The sequence below is a fragment of the Antechinus flavipes genome, chromosome 2 (assembly GCF_016432865.1).
Source record: "Antechinus flavipes isolate AdamAnt ecotype Samford, QLD, Australia chromosome 2, AdamAnt_v2, whole genome shotgun sequence".
Classification (NCBI taxonomy): domain Eukaryota; kingdom Metazoa; phylum Chordata; class Mammalia; order Dasyuromorphia; family Dasyuridae; genus Antechinus; species Antechinus flavipes.
The window spans coordinates 654,438,377-654,457,958 of NC_067399.1; the positions used below are offsets into that span (position 1 = coordinate 654,438,377).

Genomic DNA, 19,582 nt, shown 5'->3' on the forward strand with positions numbered 1-19,582 from the left:
CGCGGCTGGCTCGGGCTGGCGGGAGGAGGGCCAGGAGCACTGGGGCCGGCACTCACGAGGGCTGGGAGCACTCCTGCTGGCTGCAGCGCCTCCGGATGGGCTTGGGCTTCTTCTGCTGGTCACAGAAGTGGCGGTGCACCATGCGGTGGCCGCTCCGCTGCCGGCAGCCGTACTTGGTGAACTGGACCCCTGGAGCAGGCAGAGAGGGGCAGGGCCCGGGGCGGGGCTTTCAGAAGGGGCGTGGCTTCATAAGGGGGAGGAGCCATTCCCGCGGGCCGGGCCCTGTCAGGCTGAAGCCGATCAGCTGATCTCCCCTGGAGCCGGGCTCGTGGGCACCAGATGCCCGCACCTGAGGGCCTGGCACAATCCCCCCTACCCCATCCCCTCCCTCCTCCTCCCGCACTTCCTGCCCTCTGCCTGGCCTCCCTGAAAGGCTCGGTCCTTAGTCCCTTCCTCCAGGAAGCCCACCCACCTTCCCCCCTCCCATTAGCCTTATCTGGGCTACTTGTGTGCGATATCTCGTGCCCCGCCTGGTCTTGGCCCAGCCTGGGCCCGGAAGCCCTCACTCCTCGGCTCCTCTTCCCAGAATCCCTGGGGCTTCAAGCACAGCTACCGGGCAGTACCAAGCGCCCCGTCCGCACGGGACCCCTCCCTCCCCCACGCCATCCTGTTCTTGGAATGACTGCCCACAGCTCCAAGGGACTTGGGGAGGTTCTCCATCGCCTCCCCGGCCAGCAGAGGGTCAGCTCCCTCGGGGCAGGGACTGGCCTAGCACAGCCCGGACGCTGGCTGTCTTCCGCCCATTTATCAGGCATTTATGGCTCTAAATGTATTCTGGACTTCGCCTGAGGGGCAGCGGAAGCCGCTGAGCCCAGGCCCTTTCATAGATGAGGCAATAGGGCTTAAGGTGGGTGTCCCTCCCCAAAAGGAAAAAGCATCAGAACTGGGATTTGAACTCGGGTCAGTTCATGTTCCTGACCCTGTGTGTATCTCTCTCTCTCTCTCTCTCTGTCTCTCTCTCTCACACACACACACACTGTCTCTCTCTGTCTCTGTCTATCTCTATCTCTCTCTCTCTCTCTACGTCTGTCTCTCCACATCTGTCTCTCACACTATCTCTGTCCCTGTCACTCTCTCTCGGTGTCTCTGTCTCTCTGTCTGTCTCTCGTCTTTCTCTGGCTGTCTGTCTCTGTCTTTCTCTGTCTCACTCTCCATTTCTCTCACACTGTCTCTCTGTCTCTCTTCTCCTTGCTTCTCTCTCTGTCTCTGTCTCTGTCTCTCTTTCTCTCTCGGTCTCTCTCTCTCTTTCTCCCAGCTCTGTCTGTCTGTCTGTCTCTCTCTCTGTCTCTCTCTCTGTCTCTCTCTCTCTCTCTCTTTCTCTGTCTCTGTCTCTGTCTCTCTCTCTCTCTCTCTCTCTCTCTCTCTCTCTCTCTCTCTTTCTCTGTGTCTGTCTGTCTCTCTCTCTTTCTCTCTGTCTCTCTGTCTCTGTCTCTCTCACACACACACACACATTCACTCTTCCCAACATGGCCCTGCCTCTTGACTGTTGCCCCCTTCCCATGAACGCTGCTTCCCTTTGTTGCTTCTTTTTGCTTCTCACCCTGTCTGGCCTCCTCCCGCAGCCCACCTGACTCCTCAAGCTCTGAAATGGTTCATGTCTCTCCTGATCCCCCGAGATCTCCCTCCTCTAGGTGGTATCTCTGTCTCATCCCCCTTTCTGAATTGTAAGACGCCCGAGAGCAGGCACCAGGTCCCAGGTAAGGCCCACCCGGCCTCCCGTGGGTGGCTGCCTTCCAGGGAAGTTCCTGTTCTGCACCCTTGCCTGGCAGAGCCCCAGGCGGGGGCATCCATTCTGGCTCCCTTTTGGCTGGAGGGTGGAGGCTGCGCCGGGGACACCTCTGGTGAGAACACTCGGGCCCAGAATCGCCCAGCCTTCGGCCAACAGAGATGGACAAGGCCGTGACCTCCTGATATCGGCCTTCCACCCACTGCCTCCCTGTCTGTGCCCCCCGGCACTATGAGGGAGTGTGGGAACCAGCCTTTCCCAGTGTGTCCCTCGTCCCCCTCCTCTGCTCTCCAGCCACAGTGGCCTGTTCTCTGACGCCCAAGCCCGCCCCTGGCTGCTCCAGACCCTTCATCAGGTGGTCCCTTAGGCTTGGGATGCCTGACTTCTGGTACAGGATTCATCAACCATGAAAGGACCATGGTGCAAATCTGCAAATCCAGATACCTTTGTCTTGGAAAGTCACTGAGACTCAGTTACCCAGCTATCAAATGGGTGAGCTTGGACTCACCCTTCCTGCCTCCAGAAATCCGTCAGATTTCCCCCACTTCTAACTCCCATGCTTCGGGTGTTCTCCCCAGGAAGCCCGCCCTCATCCCCCCGCCTGCTGGCAGCCTGAGGGAGCACTCTGCCGTGTGAGCTCCACAAGGGCAGGCTCCAGGGCCGGTCCGCACCATCCCTTCCTCCCCAGCCCCGCGGGGCTCGACCGCACCAGACGCACCTCCGCCACAGGTTTTCGAGCACGGGGACCAGCTCTTGAGGGCCCACTCGTACGACTCCGTCTCTTCCAGGAGCACATTGTTGCTCCCTATGAGGGGCAGCAGGTCCTCGTGGATGACATACTTGTATATCAGGCTGCTCCTGGAGTCGCTGTCCCCTTGGGAGATGACCTAGGGTTGGGAGGTGGTTGCAAGGGGGAGTGTGGAGACCGCTGAATTGGAGTCAGGAGACCCGAGATCGAGTCCCAGCTCTGCCACTCACTAGCTGGGTGACCTTGGCAAGCCACATCACTTCTCTGGGCCTCAGTTTCCCCATCTGTAAAAGGGTGATGATAACACTCGCACTGCCTACCTCGCTGACTTGTTGGAGGGGTCTGGGGAGGGGGGTGGCCACAGGAATCCCACCCATTCCCCCCTGGACCAAGGGAGGCCCCCTCCCTCCGGAGTTCCTGCGCTTGGCCCCAATCAGATTTGGGGATGGGGAGGAGCAGTTGGGCTCAGTGGAAAGAGCACTGGAAATGGGTTCAGTACGGCAGGGGTTGAATTCCAGCCTTGCCACCTGCTCACTTTGGAAATGGCAGCTTCCCTTTGGAGTTTTAGTCTTCTGTCAGATGGAAAGATGGCCCTGGGAGCCGTCCAGTTCTGCCATTCTCATTTCTGCATTCTAAGATCTCTTTCAACTCTAACATCCTATATCCCAAGATCTCTCCCCCAGATCCGATGATCTGTGTTCTACATTCTAAGATCTCTTCTGACTCCAATGTTCCGTGTTCTAAGATCCTTCCCAGCTTTGACTTTCTATATTCCACATTCTAAGATCTTTCCCTAACTTTAACGGTCTAATTTCTGAGGTCTCTTTCAGCCCTGATGTTCTGTGTTCTGAGTTCTAAGTAACCTTTCAGCTCCGATGTTCAATACTATAAGATCTTTTCCAGCTCTTATATTCTATATTCTAATAAGGGCCCTGCCAGCTCTGGTTTTCTGGGTTCTAAGGTCCCTCCCAACTTTGAAATTCTACCTTCTAATTCAAAGGTCTTTTTCAATTCTGACATTCTATGTTCTAAGGTCCCTTCTAATTCTGATGTCTTATGTTAGATTTTCCAGCTCCAATGTTCTATCTTTTAAGGTCCCTTTCAGCCCTGATGTTCTATGTTCTAAGTTCCCTTCCAAGTTTAACATTCAATTCTCTTTGGTTCTTTCCAGCTCTCATGTTTTATGCTCTAAAATCCTTTCCAGTTCTGGTGTTCTATATTCTAAAGTTTCTTCAAGCTATGATGGTCTAGATAGTACTTTCAACTCTAATGTTCTAAGTTCCAGATAAACTTCCAGCTCTAACATTCTGTACACTAAGATCTCATCAAGCTCTGATGATCTATGTTCTAAGATTTCTTCCAAATCTGACATTGTTTTCTAAGTCTCTTTCCATTCAGATATTCTATGTTCTAAGTTTCCTTCCAAATGTTATAAAAGTCCTTCTACCTCTGACATTCCATGTTCAATCACTACAGTTCTACGTTCTAAGTCCATTCCAGTTCTGACATTTTGGGAGTTTGTGATTCAAAGACAAGCCAGGTCTCTCCCATCTATGCTCACCCTTTGTCCTTGATGACTGAGGTGAAGAGTCAGAGAATCATTCTGCCCCCTTCCTTCTCATTCGTAGATTTAGAACTGGGAATGGACTTCAAGATTGTTCAGTCCAACTGCATTATTTGCTACCAGGAGAAACTCCAAAAAGGGAGCTGATTCCCGAAGCCACAGTGCTAGGAAGTGACCTGGAACCGGGGCCACTGATGTTTCTTTGTTTCGATAGCAGACCCTGCCTTCTCTGGCCGTGGTTTGGGATCACTGAGGTCCACGGGAAGTGGAAGGGGTTCTACTCTCATTCCGAGTGTCAAAAGACACAGGAAGGAGCAGATTTCTTATGTGTCCTCCTGTGCTGCTAATTGTCCTCCCAACTGGCTTAAGGAAAGAATGACAGGGGCAGGGTGGAAAGGACGGGGAGGTCTAGAATGCAGGAAACCATCTTGTGGCTGCTGGTTGGTCTTCCTGTGCAGGGCCCAGGGCCAGGAAGTGCTTCAATCAAAGTCCCGGCTCTTGGCCCAGTGGGTGGCAGGGATGGGGGGACAGGGTTAGAACGGTCTCTGAGGGACTTACTAGGACGGTGACGGCTTCTGGCAGAGGACCACTGGTCTTCAGAGTTTCTTTGGAGTCCTCCACACTATACTCCCATTCCAAGCCCATCTCAATGAAGGTTCTGTTCTCAGTGTCTTTGCCCTTGGGGTTGAGGATAAAGTTCCCAGTATCCTTATTCTTCACCGCTGTGGGGGATGGAAGGGTAGCGGGTCAGTTTAATTCATGGAACATTCATTAAGCACCTACTAAGGGAAAGACTCTGTTGGGCGCTGAAGATACAGTGGGATATAATGGCACATCCTGACCCTGCCCTGAAGAACTAACATGGGGAAATGGTGCGAGCTCCCAGAGAAGGAAACACAGTTTCATTAGGAGGTGGCCCCTGCACTGAGACTTGGAGACTGGAGAGGTTGATGGGAGAAGGGAGACCATTCCGGGCAAACTGCTCTTCTGTCCCGGTCTCAGCTCTCACATCAACAAAATGGGCATAATCAGCCCTAAGCTAACTCCTTTTCTCATCAAATCTTTCCTGATTCCTTCAATTTCTAGTGCTTTCTTTCTCAAACTAACCTGAATTTAACTACTTTGTACGTGTAGACACTATGTATATATGTGTGTGTCTATGTATGTACACACTGATCTATAATATATATTGCAGAAAGAGGAAGTCCCAAAAGTCATAGAAAAGTTTTAAGATTGAAGATTAAGATGTAATAAGCTTTAATAAGTTTAAGATTGGGGCAGCTAGGTGGTGCAGTGGATAGAGCACCAGCCCTGAAGTCAGGAGGACCTGACCTTAGACACTTAACACTTCCTGGCCGTGTCACCCTGGGCAAGTCACTTAACCCCGATTGCTTCAGAAAAGAAAAAGTTTAATAAGCTTAAGATTGTGCTAGGACCCCTGAGTCACTGTGTGTCTATGTACACACACAGAGGCATATTGTATAGAGAGATTTATAATATTATATTCATGTTTTATGTACATATGTGTGTATATATATATATATATATATATATATATATATACACACACACACACACACGTGTCTATATCTCCTTATTGTCTCTTTCATTAGAATGTGAGCTCATAGTGATTCAGTTTTGGTACAACACCCAGCACAGGATCTGGAACACAGTAGGTGCTTTAAAAATTCATTGATTAAAAAGTGAATAGAGGGTTGACTTCAAAGCAGAAAAAATCTGGGTTCAAATCTGCCCTCGGACTGTATGACTCTGTGCAAGTTACTTAACCTCTCACTGGCAACTCTACAGGGACAGGATTCTAGGGGCAGAGAAGGTGTGGAACCAGGGAGTTTCCTATACCAATGAACCACGGGCTCAACCCCTCTCTCTACTCCCTACTTCCTAGTGAAAAGCTCTCTATAAACTGGTAGTAAAATATTATATTATAGAGATGTGAAATGGGGATAGGCTACCAGACCTGAACTTAGGAAGAGCTGAGTTCAAATACGGACTTAGACATTTACTAGCTGTGTAACCTTGGTGATGTCAGTTTGCCTCAGTTTCCTCATCTGTGAAATGGGGATAATAATAGCACCTACTTCTTGGTTTGCCTCAGTTTCCTCACCTGTGAAATGGGGATAATAACAGCACCTACCTCTTGGAGTGGTGTGAAGATTGACTGAGATCACTGTAAAGCATTTAGCACAGGTGCCATACACCTACAGTTATTATGATGGTTAATTCTCATTGTTATCATTACCAATGGTCTGGGGCTCCTTCTCCAGTTCTTCGATCTGAATGTGCCTGGCTCCCGCTGGGATGTGGAACAGTTTGAGAGAACCTGAATGGATGGAGATCACAAATAGAATCACTCTTCCTTTGGGGAGGGTCCCGCTTGGGCGCCGTTGAAAGAATCTCGAGATGATGCTTTAGCGTCATAGGGAAAGGCAGGGGGTGGCAAGGGGCCATCTTGGAAGGGCCTGGCACCCAGGAGGCATCTGAAGAGGGCACGGTGCAGGAGGACGGGAGGCGGGGAGAACGGAGGCAGCAGCACAAATGCACTGAGCACCATTCCTGGTCCCGCCACTGACTTCCCATGGGACGTGGGGCCTGTGGCTCAGTTTCCCCCTCTGTAAAGTGAGGGATCAGACTTGATAATCCCTTCTAGGATCTCTGTTCCAGCAGGGATTCTTCCCATCGGCCCCGTTTCTGGCACGTAGTGGCCGCAACAATGAGCACACAGACTCTTTCTCCCGTAGGACCTGAATGACATTCTCCTCCTTCACACACCACATCCCTGCATCCCTTGGTGAGGACAACAGCCCCCCGCCCTTACGAGCCTCCCCGGGCCTGGCCGAAGCTCACCTGGCTGCTTGGGGGACTTGGCCAGGGTGCCCTTCACCGTCCGGCAGTGAGAGTTGTCACCCCCACACACGCCGCACTTGTCGTCCTGCTTCACGGAGCCGACCTCCTTGTCGCACCCAACAGGCTGTGGGCAAAGGCAATGTTTGGAATCCTAGGCTTTCTGGGTGCTGGGAAACTCAGGGGTTAGACTTGATTCAGGGGTCCTCAAACTTTTTAAATAGGGGCCAGTTCACTGTCCCTCAGACTGTTGGAGGGCCGGACTATAGTAAAAACAAAAACTTTGTTTTGTGGGCCTTTAAATAAAGAAACTTCATAGTCCTGGGTGAGGGAGCTAATCGTCCTCAGCTGCCACATCTGGCCCGCGGGCTGTAGTTTGAGGATCCCTGGTAGAGCATCTCGAGTCATTAACTCGAGTGTCAGTTCTCCAGCAACTTGTCCAATAATGACTGTCCAAGATGAATACCCCCCTCCACTCGGACCCAAGGCCCACCTTTCTCAGAAGCTAAGTCCGGGGGGAGGCAGCCATGTGGCTTGATATGGAAGGAAGCTGATTAATCTAACTTTACTGATCCCACAACGGGAAAATACTGTCAGATTTCCACAAAGTCCAAAAGAGATGTAATTCAAGGGAAATGCTGGTGAGTGTTTAACAACTGACTCTCCAGGGAGACAGACTCTGAAGTTTATTATTTAAGTTCATTATTAACATCTTCTCTATCGCTTCCTTAAATCAATACAATCAATAAACCAATGAATCAGGTTTAACCCGGGTTTGTGGTGTTTGCTGATTTCCAAGATGAAAATATTTATGATGAAAATCTCCCCATGGGCTCTCCCAAGTCTATCTGAGCTGGCTCCCACGCACTTTTCATCCCCATGCTCCATCCCGCCTTTCCAGCTTCTGTTTACATGTTGTCTCCACCTTCAGATTGTTAGCCCCTCGAGGGCAGGAACTCTCTTAGGCCCTTTTTTCATCCCCAGCACTTAACACAGTACCTAGAACGAAGTAAGCACTTACTAAATATTTATTGATTCAAAATAATAACTTGAACATTGATGGATAGAGAAATAAATCAGTAATCTCATCCTTCCAGGGTACAGACAAAAGTCCTTCCTCACATTCTGATAGAATGGATGAAGCGCTGGGAGGGACGTTAGGGACCACCACAGCCAACTCTCTCATTTTACCCAGAAAGAAACTCAAACCAGGAGAGAGCGGGTTGTTTGTTCAGGGTATATAACAGCACAGAGGAGGTTTGAACCAAGTCTTGTGACCCTATAAGTGCTCCCCTAAACTATGAGTGCTCAACGAGAAGGCCAGGGAGACTGGCTTTTCTACATCTCTTACCGTCGCATGGACACCTGTGGAGCCCACGGGCCAGCCAGTGCTCCCCCCTCATTCTTTTTGAGTGACTCACCTTCTCTATTTCCAGGCCTTCTGCCTCTAATCATTCAGGACTATCACAATGACCTAGTTCTAGAGTAGCACACCCCTCTGCTGTTATTCAGTGGACAAGCTCTGACCTCTAAAGCACTGACTCTGCGATTCATGAGTACAGATGATCTAAGTCCTGGGTGATTCTTAGCACCCAGAAATGCAGAATTAGAGTCAGAAAGACCTTCCCTGGTTATCTAGTACATCCTAAGCACCAACCAAAAGCTCAGCCCCGGGCCCCCTTTTCTTTTTGTCTTAAATTCCAATGTGCTTTGCTTTTATATCACAGTTCCTCCTCAATACGCTTTCCCCAGCCCAACCAGTACCCAATAAGCCTTGCTTTCCAACAAACAGCCAAGGAAAACCAACTAACCCGGTCTTCAGTCCAATGGTACGGGGAACATTCCCTCCTCACAGTCCCTTACATCTCCACGGAAAGGAAAAGTGCAGTTTTCTCACCTCCTCTCATTGCTGGAGCTGTAATTCCTGCACCTCCTTTTCCATCGCACCATTAACACACAGGCAGATAGAAAACTGGCTGACCTTTGTCTTTATCACTACCAAGTGGCCAATAGATTGATGATGAGCCTTTCCATACTCAACCAATCTGGTCCCAGAAAGCATCAAGCGGATGCTAGGAATCACACTTTCCATTTTCATTAGAAATGCACTAGAAATAATATGAGTGGGGGCTATTTCATCCTTTGTACTTGTATTTCTAGGGCTTGGCTCATAGCAGGTGCTTAATAAATGCTAGTTGATTGATTTACATCACGGTTGTTATAGTTATTGTTGTTCAGTCACGTCCATTTGGGGTTTCTTTGCAAAGGGAATAGTTTGCCATTTCCTTCTCCAGCTCATTTTACAGACGAGGAAACTGAGGCACATAGAGTGAAGTGACTTGCCCACTCAGTGAGTGAGTGTCTGAGGCCAGATTTAAACTCCCGACTCCTTTTCCTAAGGAGAACTTGGCAAAGCTTGGCCTATGCTCCCTGCTAAACCCCAGGTTCCCTTCCACACCACATGGTGGTAGGGTTTTATGGAAGGGTTTAATTAAATTTTATGCTTCCTATTAATCTAGTGCTTTATGATTTGCAAAAACATCACAAAAGTCCTTCAAGGCAACGAGTGCATCACAATGCTCATTTCGCAGATAAAGAAATGGAAGCTCATCAAGATTAGACCACTTGGTTTAAGCTGGCCAAAGGCAGAGATTATCAATTAATCAATCATTCAATCAATAATTGGTTTGTTTCCTAAAACTTTCTTGTGGTCAGAATTAGGGACCCTGCCCTCATCAGTACACTGGACTGGAAGTCAAATGACCGCCCGACTCTGTCATTAACTCACTCGGACGACCTTGGCTTAAATCACCTGGTCTCTAAAATTCTATGACCATTTCCTGTGACTCTATCTCCTCATCTGTCAATACTTCAAGGATCCATGATGTCATGAGTGTGGATATGTCCTCCCTCCATTCTACCACGAAGAAGTCGTTGTCACAAGTGCAATGGTAGAAAGATGTCATCACATATAACTCTGGCCCTGATGAGTAGCCTTCCCAGAGTGAACCGGGATGCTCGTCAGGGGAAAAACATTGATCCTCCACTGAGCTATCCCAGGATGCCCGACAGACCTCTGGAGGACCTTGGTCATCTCCACCCGGTGACAAGGCATCCAAGGACTAGAATCCAGGCTGCCCCTCAGACAGGCAAAGTCCCGGTCCGAAGGAGGGTACCTACCACACACTCTCCCCGGGCACATACACTGTAAGGGTCCCTGTAGCTGCACCTGGTGCCATCGTGGACGACTTGGTTCATAAACACCACATCCCCGGTGTCTTCAGACTGGCAAATCAATTCACATTTCTGGGCCTCTGCCAGGAGAAAAGGACACATTAGATTAGAAAACGATTAGATTAAATTAGAAAGCGCAACCAGGTTTCCAAGATCCTTTCCAGGAGACCAGTAATGAAAATGGGATTGTTCCCATTTGAAAGACGTGGTGACTGAGGCACAGAAAGGTCAAGAGGCTTAACTGAGATTTTCCAAGGTTCTCAGCCTCAGGGCTACAACTAGGTCTCATTCATGCGCCTACTGTGCCCTCAGCGGCCAAAACAGAGCCTCCTCCAAAAAATAACGATAACTCACACGTCCGTAGCCCTCACGAGATTTGCAAAGAGCTTACAAACACTTGCTGTGTTCTCAGAGAAGTTTCCTGAGCTAAGAGCAGATTTCAGGTGAGTGGAAATTATATACCTGATAGGTATATAAATGGGAAAGACCAGTTGATTAAGAGTTGAGGGGGATCACAGAATCCCAGATGTGGAGGTAGGAGGGATCCCAGAGATCATGCAGCCCAAGCCCCTCAATTTCTAGATAATGGATGACATCACCTGCCCAAGATCACACTAATAGTAAGAGGCGAAGTCAAGTTTGAATCCAGGTCTCGTGATCACAGGTTGATTGCACCACAAGCTCTCCGTCACAAGAAGAATTCATTGAGAGACTAAGGTGTTCATGGAGGAGATTTCTGTATTGGGCAAGAGCTTGGATTTTGTGACCTTTCAGGTCCTTCCTCACTCTGAGAGGTTTTGACTCTTTGCATCCCAGGACATCACAGCTGGGACAGTGATGTTCCGGCTCTTATCCCCTCACTCCACTTCCCTCCCCCCACTCACATCATTGGTCTCTCTAGGTAAGTTCACTGCTGGAAAATGGGCTAAAGTGAGAACATTTGGGAAAGCTGGATCTGTGAGCATCTTCTCTGAGAAGTTCCCGCTAGACTCTGAATGGCAAAAAGTCAAGCGGGGAGTGGGGATTAGCAGGGAGGAGGGAAAGGGTCGAACTCACCATCCTCGTGCTCGTAGGGGATCCAGCTGTGCCGGGCATTCTTGTGGGTATAGTAGGAATTGCGCTTGGCACACTGCTGGGCTCGGAAGTCCTTGAAGGGTCCCCCACACTCCTCCGAGTTGCAGATCTGATATTCGTACATGGATCCTGAGCACTGGCGGCCCCCATAGGCTGGGCTGGGGAAGGAAACACAAGTCTCGATGACCGCCAGGTCCTCCCAAGAAGTCAGGTGGCACTTCAGAGACCACCTAGCAGAAGTCCTTCATTTTACAGAATTGGAAACTGAGGCTCAAGGTGAAAAAGGGATTTGTGGGAAACAGTACCAGTGTCAGAGCTGGACTCTCTGCTTTATTCTTCTGCTCCAAACCCAGGGACCTTTCCACTATACAGTTTATCTGACTTATCAATCAGTCCAGTGCAGGGGGAGAGGGGCACCTCCGATTCGCTCCAGGAACATATGGCTTGGACTTTCTTTTCAATAACCTGGTTTACATTCACAGTTGGGGCAACAACCAACTCCTGTCCCTTCACTCCCTTCTCCTCCCCCAGTCTCAGGTCACTTGACAATCTAGGTAAGTTCACTGCTGGGCAACGGACTACTCTGAGAAAGTTTAGGAAAGCTGTCTCTGAGACCATCTTCTTGTCGGACCCTGTGAATGGCGGAAAGTCGAGTGGGAAGAAGCGAATTACAAATGGGTAGAAATTATAAACTGGAGAATTTGGTCTTATCATAAAAAAATTATCTAATCGCTTCTCGGACTTTTGGCTAAGATCAAGTGTAGTATAATGAATTATCTAATATTCAGACCTAGCCAATGAATGGAATGGATGGACTACTTTTGAAGGTAATGAGCCTCCATCATTGAAAGAGTTCAACTGAAAATTGGACAACCATGTTAGGATCCTTGATAATTAATTGTAAACTAGGATACAAGACATAAAGGATCCCTTATAACTTTTTGATGTTGAGATTCAAAGATGATATAATGCCAGAGAAAAAGTACAAAGCAAAGGACAAGGATTCAAATCCCACCTTTGCTACTTAGCACCTGTTTTTTGGTTGGACTAGATAGCTTTTAGGGCTCCCTCCATCTCTACAGCTATAACCTTGAGCATCCTCCAGTGATCATCAAGAGCTAAGCAAGGATTGAAGCCTGTTGCCTAGGCTCCTAGGCCTAGAATCTCAGCCTAGAATCCTGAGGGGCTCCTTTTTTTAAAAAAATGGAATTGCTTTGAAGGATCACAATTCTCTAAACCTCCGATAAGTGTCTCCTCCTAGCGAGAGCCATCTGAAATAATAATAGCTAACACTTCACCGGTGCGTGTAGTTTTAGAATGCTTTCCCCACAGCATGAAAAACTAGAACTATCATCCCCCTTTTAGAGATTAAAAAACTAAGAACCAAAGAAGTACAAGAATTAACCCAAAATCATACAGCTAATAAATATCTGACTTAGAGAATTAGAGACAGGTTTGGAGGCTCTAAGTTCAGCTCAGGTCTATTCAGCCTAGAAGGATAAAGTCTAAGAAGGATTAAGCTGCAAGACTATATAACCATGAAGTAGGTATAGAGAAAAGCATGGAAGACTTCATTGCCAAGTCCATACATCCTAGAGGGAAAAGAAGTTTAGGACAAAGAAACCTTCATGAAGGGAGTGGGTAAATAGCTTCCCAAACAAATCTTCTTATGAAGTATCCTGACATGAAAAAATGATAGTGGTTAAAGAGGATCGACACCAAATCCCCAAACAGATTTTGCAAAAAAAAATGGCCTCTGAGAAGCACATCTTTGATCTTTAAAGACATCTGGGCACTTTCATATCGTGTTGTCCTCTTATCTGTGGTGAATGATGGCTGCTCAGTTTATTTGTTCTTTCTAAGATTGCTTGACCGACTCATTCATTGATTCATGTATTCATTCAACAAACAGATGTCATTCTAAATTTTAATTAGATTGCTTAATTTAATGAAATTTTAATTAATTAATTAAATTTAATCCTTTAAAAAATTTAAATTTAATTAAATTAAAGGAAATTTTAAATTTAATTTTAATTTAATTAAATTAAAGGAAAATTCTAAAACTGGAACATCTGACTGAATTGGAAGGGGCATCAGGACACAGAGAAAATGAAAGCTCTGAGGGGTCTTGAAGGCAGAACATCAAATTTAGAAGGAAAAAGAACCAGAATGCCTAAGTTTGAAGGGATCCTAGAACAGAGGTGCCAAACATGCTACAGTAACTCCTGAGTGCTGCCTGAACCAGAATAAAATGTAATTGAGAGATGTCTGACAAAATAAATAAAAATATAATACAACATATTCATTAATTTGTGGTTTTCTAAGTTAAATTCCTACTGCGGGTTTCTGTTTGAACTTGAAACCATGGAATGTTAAAGCTTTAAGGAACATTTGGTAATCTTAGAACTCGAATGTCAGAACTTAGCATTAGAACACAGAATGTCAGAGTTGGGTGCAGACTTAGAACATAGAAGTAAAATGTTAGATCATCAGCCCCTTCATTTTATAAAAAAGAAGAAGGAGGAGGAGGAGGAGGAAGAAAAGAAGGAGAAGGAGAAGGAGGAGGAAGGAAGGAAGGAAGGAAGGAAGGAAGGAAGGAAGGAAGGAAGGAAGGAAGGAAGGAAGGAAAAGGAAGGAAGAAAGGAAGAAAGGAAGGAGAAAGAGAAAAGGAGGGAAAAAGGGAGGGAAGAAAAAAAATAGACATTTAGGCTCAGAAAAAGAAAAGATCACAAAGCTAGCAAAAAAGAGTTCCCCTCCCTTCAGCTCAGCCACTTCCACAGGGGTCCTCCTGCCTCACCTTTCCACCTTGAGCCATTCTCCCCCCAACCTCCCCCTTTCCCCCCACCCCACCTCCAGTCGAGGGCTGGACTCACGGGGGGTTGGTGCAGCTGCGGCTCCTAGAACGCACCCCACCTCCACACGTCCTGGAGCAGGAGCTAAACTTGGTCCAGGAGCTCCAGCCCCCGTCCAGGCTGTAGGATTGCTCCGACGACTTCCAGATGCAATGGCCTTTAAAACACCACTGGGAAAGAGCAGAGAATTTGGGGGTCACCTCTGGATCTGACCCTTCCCAGCTCACAATGGAGGGGCCCAGGGGATCCAAAGTCGATCCCTACAATTTGTTTCTTGTTTGTTTTCTAAAGGGGAGAGGGGGTGATTGTGCAGGCGCAGGGAATGCTGGGAGACTGAACCCATCAAGTTTGGCTGGCGTCCTTTCTGAAGCGACCCTTGGGGGTCTTCTGGCCTTAGATACAGGCAGCATAATGTAAAGCAGAGAATGATGGATGTGGGTCAGAGTCCTGACTTTAATGTATTTTGAAATTGTGTGACCCTGAACAAATCACTGAAAGCTTCAGTTTCCCCATGTGTAATACGGGGATAATAGAAATACAGTAACCTACTTTTTCAAGGTGGTTGCAAGAAAGTATTTCTGTAAATCTTATAGCATTAGGGAAAAGGGAATTGTAATTTACTCCCTTACATCAAAATCAGGGGGGGATGAGCTGAAGGGCAAGAGGAAAGATGGAAGCAGGAGGAGAGATGGGCAACAAAACAGCATCCTTAGAACCTTAGAACTCAAATATCAGAACTTAGCATTCTGGGAAGCTGGGTCATGAGAGTCAGAGCCCATCATCTCTTGGGAATTTGACCATTGAGAGGGCCAGCACCAAGACTTAGTCATGACTAAACCCCCATCCTTTGGATTGAGTCACCTCCAATCACAAAGGTGTTCTTAGCTTCCTTCCTCCTCCCCTCCTTCCCTCCCTCCCTCCTTCCCTCCTTCCCTCCTTTCCTTCCTTCCTTCTTTCCTTCCTTCCTTCCTTCCTCTTTTTTAATAAACCTTCTTGGATCTCAGATGAGGTTCAAGGGTTCCACAGAGCAGGAAGGCCTCACATGACAAAGGAGGAAGGGGCCCAAAGGGAGAGTAGCTCCCGGAGGGCCACACACTCAGACCTTGTCTGGCTGACCCCCTGATCCTGTCCACACGCCAGTCAGTGACCGCTGGGGATGGCAGCACCTGCCTGAGGTGGGAGTCTCTGCTTGAACAGGCAGGAAGAAACAGGAGATGTTGGAGGTCAGGGAGGGAGGGAGGGCCCACCTCCTCTGTGCCTTTCTGATCTGAAAGACCATCCGTCCATCTATCTATCCATCCATCTATCCATGGGCCTCTCTTAATCACTAGGGCACTAACTTAGTAGCAGGAATAGAGCCTGCCCCCTTCCCTGCTTCAGGCTGCAAAGCCCCAATCCCTCTGCTCCTGAGAATCACAAAGAATCAGCAAAGGGCTGGACACAGAGGAGGGAGGAGAGGGAGAAAGAAGAGAGAAGGAAAGGGGAGGGGATAGGAGGAGAGGGAGGGGAGGAGAGGAGGAAGAGCGGAGGAGAAGGGAAGTGAGAAAGAGGGAAGGAGAGAGGAGAAGGGGGGGAGAGAAGGAAAGGGGAGGAGAAAGGAGAAGGGAAGTGAGAAAGCAGGAGAAAGGAGAAGAGGCAAGGAGAGAGAGGAGGAAAAGGGAGTGAGAAGCACGGATGAAGTGCCCACTATGTGCCAATCATTGTGCTAAGTACTTTACAGAAATTCTCTCCTTTGGTCCTTACCACAGCCTTGGGAAGTAAGTGCTATTATTATACCCATTTTATAGTTAAGTAAAGCAAAGCAGATGTCTTTCACAGCTAGTAAGTGAATCCAGGTATTCCTAACTCAAGTTAGTGCTCCATTCACTGTGCCACCTAACTGGGATGATGAGGATGAGGATGAGGATGAGGAGGATGATGATGAGGAGGAGGAGGAGGAGGAGGATGAGAATGAGGATAATTTTCTGTACATTGATAGCACTTTTAATGTATCAGACCTAGAGGAAGTTCAGAGGTCACTCGTCCACCTCCTTCACTTTACAGAGGAGGAAACTGAAGCTCCCTGGAGGGAGGCGGCTTTTCCAAGGCCACAAGGCCTTTTGGCCACAGACTCCCGCATCTGCCGGCCCGTTCTGGGAGGCTACAGAACCCATCCAATGGGGAGAGCCCTGCCGCTGGGGGTCAGCTAACAGGACCCCAGCCGCTCCAGCTCCAGGGGACACGCTCCAGCCTCTGCATACTGACTGGGGGCGGGGGAGGGGTCCGTGCTGGCTTCCCGAAGTGAATCAGAACTCTCAGGAACAAAAGAAAACCCCAGACAGAGAGGAAACGGAGACAGCCCGGTCCCCCAGCCCCGCTTCCAACCTGATTCTGACATCCCATTCAGTCTGCAGGAGGCACAGGGTTTTCCGGGGCCCTCTGGTTTGGAGAGCGTGAGTGTGCGTGTGTGTATGTGGGGACGTGTGTGCACACTCGGATGTGCCTGTGAAGGAGGAGGGAAAGGGGAGGGGAGGAGGGAAGAGAGAGAAGTGACAGCGTCAAAGAGAAATACAGAGAAAGACAGAGAGACAGAGAAGAGAGGAGGGAGAAAGAAAGGAGAAAGAGAGAGAAGGAGAAGAGGAGAGGGGAGGAGGGAAGGGAGAGAAGTGAGCATCAAAGAGAAAAAGAAAGACATAAAGGAGAGACAGAGAAGAGAGAAAAGAGAGAGAAGGGGAGAAAGGAGAGAAAGAATGAGAAAAGAAAGGAGAGAGAAGGAGAAAAGAGGAGAGGGGAGGAGAAAGAGGAGAGGAGAAAGGAGAAGAGGAGGAAGAGAGGAGAGGGAAGAGGGGAGAGGAGGAGAAGCGTGAAGGGGAATGGGAGGGGGTAGCCCCCTGAGGCCCCGTGGCCTTCCTCTACCTTGCTGCCCCACCCCCCGGGGAGCGCCGGTCACCTTGCCTGAGGCACACTCGGTCCCGTCCAGGGGCGGCCCCTTCTTGGTTTTGCAGAAGTAGGGGTTGTCGGGGTGGCTGCACCACAGCTGTTTGCAGGAGTCGAAGGTTCTGAACTGCAAGACAAGACAGAGGTCCAAAGGCTTGGGGTGGCTCCTGGCCAGGGCACCTGTTAGCAATGTCACAACATCTCTTTGCTCAGTTTGCCCATCTATAAAATGGGAGAAGGGAGAGAGGAATGGGCGTTTCTCTAACATCTAACCATGTGCCAGGTGTTGGGCTGAACACTTGACAAATAGTATCTCGTGTTCTTCCCATGAGAGCCCTGGAAGGTAAAGGCTATTGTCAGCCCCATTGTACAGCTGAGAAGACTGAGGCAGATAGTGTTAAGTGATTGCCCAGGTTCACACAGCCAGGAAGATTCTGAGATTGGATTTTAACTCCAGTCTTCCTTTCTGCTCAAGAATGGTGCAAGTGGAGCATCCTCTGAGAGTCTTCCAGGACCTCCATTGGGAGGGGCCACAGTGGCCGTCACCCTTGTGCGTTCCCCAGATCTGGCCCGTCACGCCCCTGGAGGGCACCTCCATCCCAGCCCCGAGCCTGCTTTTGTCATTGAGGAATTGGTGGCTTTGTTTTGTCGATCCAAATAGATTGTGTCCATTCCCCGAGAGAGCTCTTCTAGCAACGTCAAACAGCCGAGCAAAACGAATAAATGAGGGAAAGAAACGCCTTGTGATGGATATGCACAGTCAAGCAAATTCCCTCAGTGCTCAGATACATGGATAGACAAATGGATGGATAGATAGATGGACAGCCGGATGGATGGATGAATAGCTAGATAGAGATGAATGGATAGATAGATAGTTGAATAGATGGATGGATGGATAGATAGACAGATGGATGGATAGATGGCTAGCTAGATAGAGATGGATGGATAGATAGATAGACAGATAGACAGATGGATGGACAGACAGGTAGATAGATGGACAGACATGTGGACGAATGGATGGATGGATAGCTAGATAGAGATGGATGGATAGATAGATAAACAGATGGACAGATAGATAGATAAGCAGACAGATGGATGGATGGATAGATAGAGATGGATGGATAGATAGATAAACAGATGGACAGATAGATAGATAGGCAGACAGATGGATGGATGGATAAATAGAGATGGACGGATAGATAGACAGATAGTTGGATAGATGGATGGATGGATAGATAGATAGACAGACAGATGAATGGATGGATAGATAGGTAGAGATGGATGGATAGATAGACGGATGGATGGATAGATAGACAGATGGATGGATAGATAGATAGACAGACAGATGAATGGATGGATAGATAGGTAGAGATGGATGGATAGATAGACAGATGGATGGATAGATAGATAGATGGATGGATGGACACACAGATACATAAATAGATAGATACATAGATAAGTAGGTAGATAGACAGAAAGGTAGTACATAGATAAAATAAACAGAAAGATGTTCAGATAGATGGATGGACAGACAGACAGACAGACAGATAGATAGATAGATGGATGGATGGATAGATAGACACACAGACACACAGACAGATAGATGGATAGATGGGTAAATGGATAAATAGGTACACAGAGAGAAATGTGTATGGGGGTGTGTGCATATATATAGAGATGTATGTATATATATCTATATAGATATATAGATATATATACACGTATAATATATAATTGTAATGACCGCGTATTTAAAATCAGCCGGAGTCAGGAATTCAAGTTAAGGGAAAAATCTTCAATCTTTATTGAAGTGAAGAGGTGAAAAAAGATTGTGATAGCAACATGGGCAGCTGCGACAGGAAGCCAGCTAGCAGAGAGGGACCTGAGCTGAAGGGCCGTCACAATGGCAATGCGAGCAGTTGTGTCAAGACGCCAGCCAGAAGTCTCTCCTTCCCCTTCCTTTTCCCTCCCCTGCCTCCACCCACCAGAATCGTCATTTCCTATACAACACATCAGGACTTGCACAAAGAGTGGGCGGGGTCATTCTTTCTCCAAGCTTATATATTAATAGAGTATGGTCCAATTACTATTTAGCCTAACGTGCTTGGGACCTCAGTGCATCAACTCAAGCCTCAGCCCATTACATATAATTATATACATAAATGACTAAAATCATTCTGCCCCTTAAATCTGTAGTATCCCTGTAATGAATGGCCAGTGTTGTCTTCCCCCATTAAAATATAACGCCTTGAGGGTAGGCAATGTCCTTTCTTTTGCTTGTATTTATATCCTAGCACTTTCACTGTGCCTGGTATACAGTAAGTGCATGATAAAAGCTTACTACTCATCGACCTGCATAGGACATCAGAACTGGAAGGACCCTAGTTCCTAGGACTGCAGCTCCGTCTGGGGCCTGACTCCTTGAGTGGCGCGCAGAGCTAGCACGGGGACCCTCCTCTCCTGAGCCCCCAGCCCCTTCCCCTCCTTCAGGCAGGGCTATTTGATGGGTAGCAGACCCTGCAAAGGCCCGGGGCTGGGGCTGGGGC

The 19,582-nt window shown here is 48.2% G+C and overlaps 1 protein-coding gene across 1 annotated transcript in view; it reads right to left on the reverse strand.

The window, feature by feature from the left end:
• The window catches only part of LOC127546994 (A disintegrin and metalloproteinase with thrombospondin motifs 14-like), a 64,829-nt gene that overhangs the window by 11,686 nt on the left and 33,561 nt on the right, over nucleotides 1–19,582 (reverse strand). The window contains exons 8-16 of the mRNA XM_051973861.1: nucleotides 17,050–17,163; nucleotides 14,142–14,290; nucleotides 11,251–11,426; nucleotides 10,141–10,274; nucleotides 6,964–7,087; nucleotides 6,359–6,439; nucleotides 4,657–4,820; nucleotides 2,505–2,673; nucleotides 57–189 (exon numbers count right to left, since the gene is read on the reverse strand). Coding sequence (XP_051829821.1) covers nucleotides 57–189; nucleotides 2,505–2,673; nucleotides 4,657–4,820; nucleotides 6,359–6,439; nucleotides 6,964–7,087; nucleotides 10,141–10,274; nucleotides 11,251–11,426; nucleotides 14,142–14,290; nucleotides 17,050–17,163 — 1,244 coding nt within the window. The remainder of the gene's footprint in view (nucleotides 1–56; nucleotides 190–2,504; nucleotides 2,674–4,656; nucleotides 4,821–6,358; nucleotides 6,440–6,963; nucleotides 7,088–10,140; nucleotides 10,275–11,250; nucleotides 11,427–14,141; nucleotides 14,291–17,049; nucleotides 17,164–19,582) is intronic.